Source organism: Babylonia areolata, chromosome 23, assembly GCF_041734735.1.
Source record: "Babylonia areolata isolate BAREFJ2019XMU chromosome 23, ASM4173473v1, whole genome shotgun sequence".
NCBI classification, from domain to species: Eukaryota; Metazoa; Mollusca; class Gastropoda; order Neogastropoda; family Buccinidae; genus Babylonia; species Babylonia areolata.
This window is the reverse complement of record NC_134898.1, coordinates 29,536,946-29,552,107: the sequence shown is the minus strand read 5'-3', so window position 1 is coordinate 29,552,107 and position 15,162 is coordinate 29,536,946. Positions and strand designations below refer to the sequence as shown.

Genomic DNA, 15,162 nt, shown 5'->3' with positions numbered 1-15,162 from the left:
CAAAAAATGGAGTATGGCTGCCTACATGGCGGGGTAAATAAATTAAAATGGTCATACACGTAAAAGGTTACATGTCTGTCTGAGTGTGTATGCGTGTGCGTCTGAAATCTGATTGAATGACACAGGAAACGAATGATGAGCGCCCAGTGGCAGCTGTCAGTCGGCTCTACCCAGGTAGGCAGCCTGTGGTCCAAATGTCTCCGTGAATGTAAAGCACTTAGAGCTTGGTCTCTGACCGAGGATAGGTGCTATATCATCCTCAGAAAGAAAAGATCTGAGCACATCACTCCTCTTTTGCAACATCTCCACTGGCTCCCTGTCTCACACCGAATAAAGTACAAGATCAGCACTCTATGTTGTAGATGCATTCACAAAACTGCCCCTTCCTATCTCTGCGGCTGCCTTCACCTCTACACTCCATCTTGCTCACTATGATCGGCTTCGGATCCACTCTGTTTACGCATACCCAGATTCAAACACTCGACTGTTGGCCGCCGTTCTTTCTCTGTTTCTGGACCTTGCGATTGGAATGAACTTCCTCTTTCGCTTCTTCAAGTCTCCACACTCAGCTCTTTCAAGTCTGGCCTTAAAACCCACCTCTTCCCAAAATAGCCTCCCTTGCCTGCCCTTCCTTGTCTTTAGTTTCTACAGTTTTAGAGTTATGCATGCGTGTGAATGACTGGTGCAAAAGCGCTTTGATTTGTCTCTGCACAAGATCCAGCGCTATATAAATACCATTATTATTATTATTATTATCCACATCAATCAATCAAACTGGGCCCTGAACCCTGGTCACAGGTGAAAACTGGATCAAAAGTCCTGCATCTAACTGATGCTACCATGGCATGCACACTAATATCACTTACAGTGAAAAGACGTTAAACTAAAGAACGAACGAACCATGGCAGCTCATGGTCATCACACAAGCGTGATTTCATTGCTCATCCACATCAGTGACAGCACTGCACTGGCATACTGATGCTTAGCGTGGAGAGAATGTTGGAAAGAAAGGAGGCTGGAGGGCTGAGGGTATGATGGGTGAGAGCTGGGAGTGGTGGGGGGGGGTGGAGTAAGGATGGACACACACCAGAGCAATTGATAAATCACAGACAAATGTAAACACACACTCATGAAACATTAAAAGTGATGCAAAGAAATTGTCCATGAATATGAAAGCATACAAAGGATAGTGTATGATTGTGGGTTTGTGTGCATTTGGTCATGTACATATGTATGTGAGTGTGTGTGCACACATGTGTGTGCATGTGTGTGAGTGTGTGTGTGTGTGTGAGTGCATGAGCATTATGTGTGTGTGTTTGTGTAAGTGTTTTCAGCAAATGAAGAAGTCTCATACGAAGAATACATTTTAAAAAAAAAAAAAAGTGAAAGAAAAGTGAAAAGGTGATCCAAGGACTGCATGCAACCAAGGTCACAAAAAAAAACCCAAACATCTTAATGGGGTGTTACAACTTGTCCACTTCAGTGATTACATCGCATTCACTTCAGAGACTACACACACACACACACACATGCACTTCCCCTCCCCCCCACCCCACACCTGCATCTCCCTAACAGCTGCCCCCCACTCCATCCCACACACCACACACACACAGACTAGGACTTTTTTGCACTCAATACAAATACATGCATACAGTCACACGCACACTGACATACACACACCCCAACACACAAACCAACCCCCCCCCCCACACACACACACACACCACCACCACCACTCTCACCCACCCACAAATTTGACAAACCAACAAAACCCCTTCCCTCTACACTCTTGGCCCCAGTGATGGCTCTCTCCACAAACTCCCACAGCAGTCAGGAAAAAGAGAGAACCCCCCCCACCCCCTACACACATACCCACACATCAACACACACACATATACTCACACTCTCTCACACACACACACTCACACACATACACACACCCACCCAAACCAACATCCCTACCCCCCACACCCACCCACCCACACCCACCAACAAATGGCCCTGTCCACAAACTCCCAGAGCAGTCAGGAAAAAGAGAGACGCCCCCCACACACACACACACACACATACATACATATACTCACATACACACACACACCCAAACCAACATCCCTCATCCCCCCTCCCCCCCTCTCGCACACACACACACACACCAACAAATGGCCCTGTCCAAAAACTCCCAGAGCAGCCAGGAGATGAGCACGCACCTGCCCATGCCCCCCAGCCCCCCCCCCCCCCCCCCCCCCCCGCCTCCCAACATCCAAACCAACAAAACGCCTACCCTCCACACTCTTGGCCCCGGTGATGGCCCTGTCCACAAACTCCCACAACAGCCAGGAGAAGGGGAGGCGAGCAGAGACAGGGAGGGAGGCGGCCCCCGTGTGATGCACGGTGAACTCATCCAGCTCCTCCTTGTCCGACGTGGACCTCAGCCGCTGGTACTGCAGCTCACACACCTCCTGGAGCACCGCCACCCACAGCTCTCCAACCCACCCTGCTGCCCCGCCACCCGGGGTGACTGCTGTGGGTGGCATTGGGGGGGAGCTGGGGCTGGGGGTGTGGGGAGGGGCGCCGTGGGGGGTGGTGGTGAGTGGGGGGTGGAGGTCCAGGTTATGGTTGGTGTCCAGGTAAGCGATGACCCCGGCCAGCACCGGCACCACCTTGTTCTCTATGTACTGCATCCATGAGCGTCTGTGGTGCCACACACAGGTCAATGGATTAATCTTATTTATTTATCTATCAATTAAGATGTCTTGCTATGGCGTATATTCTTGAATTAATGATTAATTAAGATACCATGCTATAGTGCATATTCTTGAAGCTCTATGTATTTACTGATTACGATATCTTGCTCGAGAGCATATTCTTGAAGCTCTATGTGCTTTAAATCTTTGAACCTTCCATTTTGTTTTTTGCAAATGAATCTCACTTACTTATCGATTAAGATATCATGCAAAAGCGCATAATCATTCTTGAAGCTCAATGCGCTTTAAACATTTAACTCTTCCCTTTTTTTTTTATATTAAAAAAAAATCATTGTTGATTTGTTAAGCATCTTATTGGACTGATCTTTTTTTTTCTTTTTACACTATAATTTAAAAAAAGAAAGAAAAAAAGATCATCACTGTAACATTGCATCAGACTTTTTTTCATTCTTTTTTCATGTTAAAAAAAAAAAAAAAAATCATCTTTGCAACACCTGCATGATTTATACTGGTAAAAAAAATTAATCCTGAAACCTGAACAAAGTAAGTTCAATAAGGAAAAGACATTCAAAATAAATGCCGGGAGGTTATCGGCCGTAGTTTCGTTTTCTCCGCATAGGCGGATAGTAGTTTGCACAGGACAGGAATGTCAGACCCCTGCCGGAGTCTGCACTAGTTGGGTCACGGTTAAGTATGTGTAATTAAATCAATGTTTAGAGGTGTGTTGGTGTTTGTTTTTTTTAAAGTGTATATCACATTAGAGCTGTTTTTACTCTAGTTCACAGCCACAAACATCATACATCAGGCGTACTGTTTATTAAGGTGCATGAGTTGAAGCTGACGGAAAAAGCATTGTCTCATTGTATTGCAATGCATTGTACTGCATTGTAGTATCGTGTATTGTTATTCTCTTTTATCACAGCAGATTTGTGTGTATGAAATTCAGGCTGCTCTCCACAGGGAGAGCGCAATGCTACACTGAGAGTGCCACCCATTTAAAACAAAATTTTCCTGCTTGCAATTTTCTTTTCCTATCGAAAAGATTTTCTACATAATTTTGCCAGGGACAACCCTTTCATTGCCATGGTTCTTGTATGTGTGGCCAGTGCATGCTGCACACAGGACCTTGTGTATCATCTCATCCAAATCCAGACCACCACTCAAGGTCTAGTGGAGGGGGAGAAAATACTGGCAATTGTGGGATTCGAACCAGTGCGCTCAGATTCTCTTGCTTCCTAGGCAGACGCATTACCAAAAGGTCAACACTCCAACACTCATAGTTCCTAAAATACAGTGCTTGTTTACAAGTTAGGAGAGGAGAGGGATAGGGGTAAATTGAATTAAGTTCCACCTATTATTTTCTGAAAAAAACAAAACAAAATCCTTGGTTTCTGTTATACGTAGCTCTTTTTATTAATGTTTTGTCTATTGATACATGTTTTTTAAATTGATTTTTTGTTGTTTTTTGTTTGTTTGTATTATGAGTGAAATAGTACTTGTCCATGTGTATATTAAATGATTGAACGAATGAACCTACTTCTTGTTTTTGACATCACTCTTTTTATATTTATAGGATATATGTAAAAGATGAATGTAAGTAATGTTTCAATGCCCCAAGGGGACACACGAAATAAACTCCTTGCCTTGCTTTGCAAAAAAAAATTTAAAAATACAAGTTAAGAGTGGAGAGTAAAAGTGACAACAGCGATGCCCCACCTGAACGTTCCTGCCTTCTTCATGGTCTCAGTTTAATCAATAATAGCACTGCCCACCTGAACGTTCCCACCTTCTTCACGGTCTCAAACATTTAAATCAATAATAGCACTGCCCACCTGAACGTTCCCGCCTTCTTCACGGTCTCAAACATGTAAATCAATAACAGCACTGCCCACCTGAACGTTCCCGCCTCCTTCACGGTCTCAAACATTTAAATCAATAATAGCACTGCCCACCTGAACGTTCCCGTCTTCTTCACGGTCTCAAACATTTAAATCAATAATAGCACTGCCCACCTGAACGTTCCCGCCTTCTTCACGGTCTCAAACATTTAAATCAATAATAGCACTGCCCACCTGAACGTTCCTGCCTTCTTCACGGTCTCAAACACTGAACGTTCCTGCCTTCTTCACGGTCTCAAACATTTAAATCAATAATAGCACTGTCCACCTGAACGTTCCCATCTTCTTCACGGTCTCAAACATTTAAATCAATAATAGCACTGCCCACCTGAACGTTCCTGCCTTCTTCACAGTCTCAAACATTTAAATCAATAATAGCACTGCCCACCTGAACGTTCCCGCCTTCTTCACGGTCTCAAACATTTAAATCAATAATAGCACTGCCCACCTGAACGTTCCCGTCTTCTTCACAGTCTCAAACATTTAAATCAATAATAGCACTGCCCACCTGAACGTTCCCGCCTTCTTCACGGTCTCAAACATTTAAATCAATAATAGCACTGCCCACCTGAACGTTCCTGCCTTCTTCACGGTCTCAAACACTGAACATTCCTGCCTTCTTCACGGTCTCAAACATTTAAATCAATAATAGCACTGTCCACCTGAACGTTCCCATCTTCTTCACGGTCTCAAACATTTAAATCAATAATAGTACTGCCCACCTGAACGTTCCTGCCTTCTTCACGGTCTCAAACATTTAAATCAATAATAGCACTGCCCACCTGAACGTTCCTGCCTTCTTCACGGTCTCAAACATTTAAATCAATAATAGCACTGCCCACCTGAACGTTCCTGCCTTCTTCACGGTCTCAAACACTGAACGTTCCTGCCTTCTTCACGGTCTCAAACATTTAAATCAATAATAGCACTGTCCACCTGAACGTTCCCATCTTCTTCACGGTCTCAAACATTTAAATCAATAATAGCACTGCCCACCTGAACGTTCCTGCCTTCTTCACGGTCTCAAACATTTAAATCAATAATAGCACTGTCCACCTGAACGTTCCCATCTTCTTCACGGTCTCAAATATTTAAATCAATAATAGCACTGCCCACCTGAACGTTCCTGCCTTCTTCACGGTCTCAAACATTTAAATCAATAATAGCACTGCCCACCTGAACGTTCCTGCCTTCTTCACGGTCTCCAGCTTGGCAGCATCTCTGGACAGCCAGCGCTCTGCGTCCACCATGCGTAGCTCCCTCTCCTTCAGCACGCTGGCCACTAGTTTGTGCAGACCCTTGAAGAAGTCCGCATTCTCTGCACACAAGGCAGCAAAAGTCAAATCAGGTCATGTTGCTTGTGGACCAGAACAGGCACTACATGGTAATGCCATGTCAGGTAGGAGAGAACACAGCCACACAGCCTACCTTCCAGCAGGTCCAGCAGAATGGTGATGCCATGTCAGGTTGGAGAGAACACAGCCACACAGCCTACCTTCCAGCAGGTCCAGCAGAATGGTGATGCCATGTTAGGTTGGAGAGAACACAGCCACACAGCCTACCTTCCAGCAGGTCCAGCAGAATGGTGATGCCATGTCAGGTAGGAGAGAACACAAACCACACAGCCTACCTTCCAACAGGTCCAGCAGAATGGTGGTGCCATGTCAGGTAGGAGAGAACACAAACCACACAGCCTACCTTCCAACAGGTCCAGCAGAATGGTGATGCGGCGAGTGGCGCGCAGGGTCCCCTCTTCCGGATCCCTCACAAGGGCCACGGCCGCCTGGATGCCGGAGCGGAACAGGTCCCTGACGTACTGCCGGCTGAAGCCCTGAGGCTGGGTCACCTCTGTTGCCATGGCTTGGGCATCCCCATCCTGGCTCGGCCCTGACTCCATTTCCTCCAGCTGCACATCCATCACGTCAACCTCCATGGGCGCAGCCTAAAGACAGGAAGGAATGGGTGTCAGAAAGACAGGGGAGAACCATGGACAGGAAAAAAGTAAATGATAAATAAAACGAAGCCATGAACTTTTTTGTTAAACATGCATGCATTCGTGCATGCACACACACATGTGCATGCGCACACACATATATCTGCTCACATACACACAAATATGCTCACATACCCACACACACTCACTCTCTACACACACACACTCACTACACACACACACACACACACACACACACAAAACCACACACACTCACACACATACACTCCCACACACCAACACAATGCCCTCACACACCCACACAGACACCCACATACACACACAAACACCACCACCCCCAACACACTAACACCCGCTCACACCCACACACCAACCCACACACTCACCTGTCCTCCTTCAGCCTCAGCGGAGGCCTCTCCCCCTTCCTCCCACTGCATGAGATCGTCTGCAGCATCCACCGTCTGCGGATCTGTCACCATGGGAATGGCGGCCATGATGAGCTGCCCTACGGTGAGTGTCTGGAGGAGGGTGCTGGAGGGGACGGGGCGATCTGTGGCCCTCATGTCGTCAATGTGCACACAGTGCCAGTTGCCTCCCTGTCACACACACACACACACACACACACACACACACACACACAACATGTACATGAGTTTGCCTGTCTCTGACAGCTTATATCAGATATTTTCACAAGCTTACAGTCAGCCAAACAGCAAAGTGAGAGCATATGATCAATGGTTTTTCCCACTGTGATGGGAAGTCATTTACAGCTCTTTTTTTTTTGTGAAAGACTATGGCTCTCAAACTAGGAGGCTTGACTGCACTGGCTCTTAGTGCTTGAGGGCCAGTTGGCCTTTGGGGACCATCCCAATGCCAACTGTCCTAAAGCCCTCTTGGCCAAGAGAGTGGGAATATAACTTGAGCAAGGCACTCTCCACCATAAACAAATTCTAGTCCAGATAGTCGTGACAGCAGTTGTCTCCTTACTGAGAAGAAAGGGGTCTTCCTCTAGACACAAAGCTTATATACATAGTATTTTCATTTACCTAGTGTTTTCACCCTGCATACACATCAAGCTAACTATTCAGTGTCTCCTTGTGGTCTGAGTGATCTGACTTCAGATGAACAAAAATTTGGAAAAGACACCTGCCATCAGTGGACTGGGGAAACGCGTTGTCTGTGCCGCCACCGCACTGCCACAACAGCTCTGAAGGAACCAGGGTGTTGTCTAAATGTGAACATTTGAATTAAGCTGGACAGTATGAAGTTTTGTTGTTGATTTTTTTAAGTGAGCTGCAGCAGCGCATGCTCTCATTTTGAAAGGCAATAAACATCTAAAACATTGAAAAAAATGATTATTTAAATGTCAGATCCCTGCCAGAGTCTGTACTAGTGGGTCACGGTTAAGTATGTGTAATTAAATGATTTTTTTTTTTTTAATTTTAAGACACTCACCAGGAATCCAGTGAAGCAGGCTCCAGCGATGCTGGGCAGCTGAATAATGAAGACAACATGATGCTGGCTGGAGCCCACCGGCCGCAAATCCTGCATGCAGTACTGGGCCCCCTTGATGAGGTTCTGGTTCGAGTCTCCACTGTCGCACTGGACCAGCAGCAGCTTGTGTCCGTCCTGACTGTCGCTGAAGAACAGTCTGCACAGCGGTACCCCCCATCAGTCACTGACCGCTGGCCTTCACTCTAGTGCTCAGTTCTGTGTTCGCATGACTGATGGATCCGACATCGTTACACTGTTCTACAGCTACATCATCACACTGTTCTGTAGCTACATCATTACACTGTTCTGTTCTATAGCTCCATCATTACACTGTTCTGTTCTATCACACTGTTCTGTTCTATAGCTCCATCATTACACTGTTCTGTTCTATAGCTCCATCATCACACTGTTCTATAGCTACATCATCACACTGTTCTACAGCTACATCATCACACTGTTCTGTAGTTACATCATCACACTGTTCTGTTCTATAGCTCTATCATCACACTGTTCTGTAGCTCCATCATCACACTGTTCTGTTCTATAGCTCCATCATCACACTGTTCTGTTCTATAGCTCCATCATCACACTGTTCTGTTCTATAGCTCCATCATTACACTGTTCTGTAGCTACATCATTACACTGTTCTGTAGCTACATCATTACACTGCTCTATAGCTATATCATTAGACTGTTCCACAGCTACATCATTACACTGCTCTGTAGCTACATCATCGCACTGCTCTGTAGCTACATCATTACAATGTACTGTAGCTACATCATCACACTGCTCTGTAGCTACATCATTACACTGTTCTGTAGCTACATCATCACACTGTTCTGTAGCTACATCATTACAATGTACTGTAGCTACACATCATTACACTGCTCTATAGCTATATCATTGGACTGTTCCACAGCTAGATCATTACACTGCTCTGTAGCTACATCATTACACTGTTCTGTAGCTACATCATTACACTGCTGTATAGCTATATCATTAGACTGTTCCACAGCTACATCATTACACTGTTCTGTAGCTACATCGCACTGCTGTATAGCTATATCATTAGACTGTTCCACAGCTACATCATTACACTGCTCTGTAGCTACATCATTACGCTGTTCTGTAGCTACATCATTACACTGCTGTATAGCTATATCATTAGACTGTTCCACAGCTACATCATTACACTGCTCTGTAGCTACATCATTACGCTGTTCATTACACTGTTCTATAGCTACACCATTACGCTGTTTTAGTGTTACATCGTTAGACTGTTCTAGAACTACATCATTAAACTGCGCTATAGCTACATCATTGCACTGTTCTATAGCTACAACATTACACTGCTCTACAGCTAAATCATTATACAGTTCTATAGCTAATTCAAACATTGACCTCCACTCTCACCTCACCTCTTGTGGAGTGATGACCTAGGGGTAACGCGTCCGCCTAGGAAGCAAGAACATCTGAGCGCTCTGGTTCGAATCCTGGCACAGTCGCGAGTATTTTCTCCCCCTCCACAAGACCTTGAGCGGTGGTCTGGATGTTAGTCATTCGGATGAGATGAATACCTGAGGTCCCAGGTCCCATGTCCCAGTCCCAATTCCACCCTTCCTGCCCAGTCAACCAAGCACTGACCTGAGCTGCTGGCAGAACTGCTGTTCTGTGTCGAAGGCCTGCAGTGACAGCAAGGTCACGGTGCACACCGGCAGAGTCTTCTGCAGAGTTGCCCTCTCTTGTTCCGTCAGCAGCTTGGAGTGAGTCGTCACCTTAACGAAACAGTCGCCACACATCCAATGTAACACTACACTTTCAGCTTGCTTCTATGCTTCTTTCTTTCAACTTATTCCTTTCAATAAACATTCTTTGGACTTATTCCTTTCAAAAAATGTTCTTTCTTCTGACTAATTCCTTTCAATAAACATTCTTTCTTCTGACTTATTCCTTTCAATAAACATTCTTTGGACTTATTCCTTTCAATAAACATTTTTTCTTCCGACTTATTCCTTTCAATAAACATTTTTTCTTCTGACTTATTCCTTTCAATAAACATTCTTTGGACTTATTCCTTTCAATAAACATTTTTTCTTCTGACTTATTCCTTTCAATAAACATTCTTTGTTCTGACTTATTCCTTTCAATAAACATTCTTTCTTCTGACTTATTCCTTTCAATAAACATTCTTTCTTCTGACTCACTCTTTCGACTTATTCCTTTCAACAAACATGAACAGCAGCAGCAACAGTGGTAGCAAATGCAACAGCACCACTGCTACCAACAACACTGCATGCCCAGACACACAGAGATTCCTTTAGCACCATGACCAACCCAAGAAACCCAGCTGAAACAACAAATGAAAGACACAATCAACAGCAACCACATATGCACAAATAAGTTAACATGGAATTCAGAAACCAGAAAAGTTAAAGGTGATGATGTGGTTAACACCATCATGAAGAATTGAAAGCTGGAGACAAGAGTAAAGGATGAAAGTCAAAAAAGACGAAAGATCTTTTACAGCCATAGGGACAGTGAATTCATGTTCACCATGTCTAAAGGCAAATGCTAAGGCAAAAAGTTTATTTCTTGTGCACCCACGGGGGCATCGGAACATTACATACATACATATTTTAGATATACCATACAAACAATAAGAGTGACGTCAAAAGAACAAAGAGGAATAAACAAAAGACCAATAGGCACCGCCAATATACATTAATAAATAATTCATCCTCATCCATTAACCACAGACATAGCTTTACCAAAAGGAACCACAAATAGAAGAGACAAATGTTTTTAGTTTTAGTTCTAGGACTCAGCACGAGAACACAGGCCCAATCTTCTTCTCCTGCCATTTTAACTCTCTCCATACGAACGGCGAAAGAGACGATGTTAACAGCGTTTCAGCCCAAATACCATCATCAAAATATTGCAAGCGGAAGGCTCTTATACTGAAGAGGTGAATGTTGACAAAGAATACCACAATTCTGACGACGGAAGCTAAAGGTTGGGTCATTCAGACACCCACTGGACATCCGAAGGGTCTGTGTAGAGGAGAAGAGAGGACTGGCCGTACTGAGTGAGTTAACCTTTCCCAACCGAGTCAAGTACCTATTCACACCTGGGAGGAGTGAGGAAACTTGGAGCACAGTGCCTTTCCCACGAACACAACACCATGCCAAACTGGGGCCTTAAACAATGATCATAAGTGAACACTGGCAAGTCCACATGAAGATCAAGACCAACATACAACCACCAACAGCCAGTCCACAGTGACCTACCACCTCAGGATTACTCAGACAAACTAGAAGGTACCACTGCCTTTCTGAGACATTAAGGTGCTAGACTTTCAATCTGAAGGTTCTGGGTTACAGACCCTGGCAAAATGCTTGATGGGTTAAGGACAGAGATTTTTCCCATTTTCCTGGTCCATGAATGTGCAGACCTGCTCCTGGACCCCCTTTGTGTGCATATTTATGCAGAAGATCAAATGCGCAGATTAAAGATCCTGCAATCCATGTCAGCATTTTGGGTTATGGAAACAAGAACGTACCCAGCATGCACATTCCCAGAAGCAGAACATGGCTGCCTGCAAGGTGGGGTAAAAAAGGTCATGCTTGTAAAAACCCACTTGCCTACATGAGTGGAGACGGGAGTTGCAGCCCACAAATGCCAAAGAAGAAGAATACATCCCCTGTCTGTTGTCTGGTTGCTGTTGCTGTCTTTCTTTCCCTTTTTTTAAAAATTTGTTTACCCTGTTGCTGTTCTGTTTGTTTTTTGTTTTTGGTTTTTTTCTACTTTCTATCAAGTTTTTTTCTATTCCATACCATTGTAAAAGTATGTATTTATGTCTGCTATAAGGTAAATTTTGATTACGATCTTTTAAAATAAGAAAAACAAAAACAAAAAAAAAACCGATATACTCTGTGCCATGAGCATTGTTCCATCATCAAGCAATGTAAAATTTGGACCAAAATGAAGAACAAAAGACATCACCTGTGCCATGGTTATCATTCTGTCATTGTGGTGTTGTTGCAGCAATGTAAAATGTGGACAAAAATGTTGGGGGAAAAAAAAGGCACTCACCTGTGCCATGAGCATGGTTCCGTCATCCAGATGTTGCTGCAGACGTTGTTCCAGGTACTGCAGCAGTTGTTCATGCTGCTGCTGGTCGTGGTACACCTGGCTCCAGTGCGTGTCATGCGACCTCACCACTGCGTCAGGGGTGGCACACCACAGCAACATCCTCTGGCTCTCCTCCAGCACCTGATGAAAAAAACCCACATCCATTCAATTTCGCTTTTTTTTTCCAATCAGTTTTCTTTAACTCTTTCACCACCAGGTTTCTGAGTGAAAAACACTCCCCACAGCCAAACATTTAACTCATTCTACTCCAGGTTCAAGTTAACTCATACTATGATTACTTTCCCTGTGGACCAGGTACGAGTATTCTCGAACCAACAAACTATTCTGATTTCATTCATTCTTGCTTGGTACTGTTGGCATTCTAAACTGAACTGTTTATGGAATCCTGAAGCGTGTGTGTGTGTATGTGTGTGTGTGTATGCCTGCGTGAACGTGTGGTTTGTTTTGGTCTATCGTCAACTGCTGTGAATTCTAATCTGTTTTAATCTCTTTTTATGCCGCGCATGATCATTTTATATTGGTGTTTACAATACACCTGTGATTGCACAAGTTAATTTCCATGTGGATCTACAAAGTGTTTTTGATTTGATTGACTGATTGTATTATACTGAATGTACTGCATTTCACTGTGAAGCGTAATGTCATATGATTACTTCACAACTTAACTGCACTGCTATTTGCATGTTCTCCCCGTTGTCCAAAAAGATACTGAACCAGGGTGAACAGTAACAGTAATGCTAAGCCGTTGTCAACATGACAAAGAAATGGGAATAACACAGAGCACTGCCGACACAGCAAACACTACCTTTTGTTTTGCAGAGGGGTTGGCCGCCACATCAAGAATTTCCCACACTTTCAGGACAATGGCAGGTGCTGTGTCAGGGTGGTACCCCATGAAAACGTCCCCCACCTCTTCTTTTTTCTTCTCTCTGTTCAAAACACACAAACATGTGCTGTCATATTCCTGACCTCAAGTTACAAACTCTTATCAGTGCTTACATTCTTTTCCTTTTTTCTTTTTTTAAAATTATTTTTGACTCACTTGTGTAAACAAGTGAGTCTATGTTTTAACCCGGTGTTCGGTTGTCTGTGTGTGTGTGTGTGTGGCTGTGTGTCTGTGTGTCTGTGTGTCCGTGGTAAACTTTAACATTGACATTTTCTCTGCAACTACTTTGTCAGTTGACACCAAATTTGGCATAAAAATAGGAACAATTCAGTTCTTTCCAGTCATCTTGTTTAAAACAATATTGCGCCTCTGGGATGGGCACAAAAAAATAAAGAATGAAGCCTAATTATATGCAAACTGCATTTACTGTTATATTTATATTTTTTGTATTCTCTAAACTTGGCACTTTGATCTGATATTCTGACCCAACAGCTAGAGCAGTCATTATTATCATTTTTTGTTCAAACAGGAACTTCTTTTGCTAAGCATGGAAGTTTTATTTATTTTGCAAACGTTTTGGTGCAGATAGTAAAAAAGGGAAATTACTCTGTAATGCTAGGGGGAGTTAATTTGCTTTAAACTGATCTTTCTCATCTTAAATATTACATTTTGAAACAAGAGAGGCAAGGCCTTCAAGACTCACTTATGATGCACTTTTTAAAAAACATCCAAGCTTTTTATGTATTGAGTATAATTTCAAAATGTAATATTTAAGATGAGAAAGATCAGTTGAAAGCAAACTAAGTCCCCCAGCAGAGTAATTTCCCTTGTTTTACTGCCTGCAGCAAAACGTTTGCAATAAACAAAACTTTCATGCTTAGCAAAAGAAGTTCCTGTTTGAACAAAAAATGAAAATAATGACAGATCTTTTGTTGAGTCGAATATCAGATCAAAGTGCCAAGTTTAGAGAATATAAAAAATATAAATATATCAGTAAATGCATTATACTCAATACATAAAAAGCTTGGATTTTTTAAAAAGTGTATCACAAGTGAGTCTTGAAGGCTTTGCCTCTCTTGTTGACTCACTTGTGTAAACAAGTGAGTCTATGTTTTAACCCGGTGTTCGGTTGTCTGTGTGTGTGTGTGTGTGGCTGTGTGTCTGTGTGTCTGTGTGTCCGTGGTAAACTTTAACATTGACATTTTCTCTGCAACTACTTTGTCAGTTGACACCAAATTTGGCATAAAAATAGGAAAAATTCAGTTCTTTCCAGTCATCTTGTTTAAAACAATATTGCGCCTCTGGGATGGGCACAAAAAAATAAAGAATGAAGCCTAATTATATGCAAACTGCATTTACTGTTATATTTATATTTTTTGTATTCTCTAAACTTGGCACTTTGATCTGATATTCTGACCCAACAGCTAGAGCAGTCATTATTATCATTTTTTGTTCAAACAGGAACTTCTTTTGCTAAGCATGGAAGTTTTATTTATTTTGCAAACGTTTTGGTGCAGATAGTAAAAAAGGGAAATTACTCTGTAATGCTAGGGGGAGTTAATTTGCTTTAAACTGATCTTTCTCATCTTAAATATTACATTTTGAAACAAGAGAGGCAAGGCCTTCAAGACTCACTTATGATGCACTTTTTAAAAAACATCCAAGCTTTTTATGTATTGAGTATAATTTCAAAATGTAATATTTAAGATGAGAAAGATCAGTTGAAAGCAAACTAAGTCCCCCAGCAGAGTAATTTCCCTTGTTTTACTGCCTGCAGCAAAACGTTTGCAATAAACAAAACTTTCATGCTTAGCAAAAGAAGTTCCTGTTTGAACAAAAAATGAAAATAATGACAGATCTTTTGTTGAGTCGAATATCAGATCAAAGTGCCAAGTTTAGAGAATATAAAAAATATAAATATATCAGTAAATGCATTATACTCAATACATAAAAAGCTTGGATTTTTTAAAAAGTGTATCACAAGTGAGTCTTGAAGGCTCTGCCTCTCTTGTTGTTTTTGTTGTTGCCGTGCCATGTTTATCTTTGTCTAGCCAAGTATACTTGTGTGAGAAT

General features: G+C 42.8%; 1 protein-coding gene across 1 annotated transcript in view; it reads right to left on the bottom strand.

Moving 5' to 3' along the window:
* Positions 1-15,162, bottom strand: part of LOC143298074 (E3 ubiquitin-protein ligase rnf213-alpha-like) — a 168,958-nt gene that overhangs the window by 59,157 nt on the left and 94,639 nt on the right. Inside the window, exons 59-66 of the mRNA XM_076610754.1 lie at positions 13,009-13,132; positions 12,144-12,323; positions 9,696-9,826; positions 8,013-8,208; positions 6,944-7,153; positions 6,302-6,545; positions 5,780-5,921; positions 2,282-2,691 (exon numbers count right to left, since the gene is read on the bottom strand). Coding sequence (XP_076466869.1) covers positions 2,282-2,691; positions 5,780-5,921; positions 6,302-6,545; positions 6,944-7,153; positions 8,013-8,208; positions 9,696-9,826; positions 12,144-12,323; positions 13,009-13,132 — 1,637 coding nt within the window. The remainder of the gene's footprint in view (positions 1-2,281; positions 2,692-5,779; positions 5,922-6,301; positions 6,546-6,943; positions 7,154-8,012; positions 8,209-9,695; positions 9,827-12,143; positions 12,324-13,008; positions 13,133-15,162) is intronic.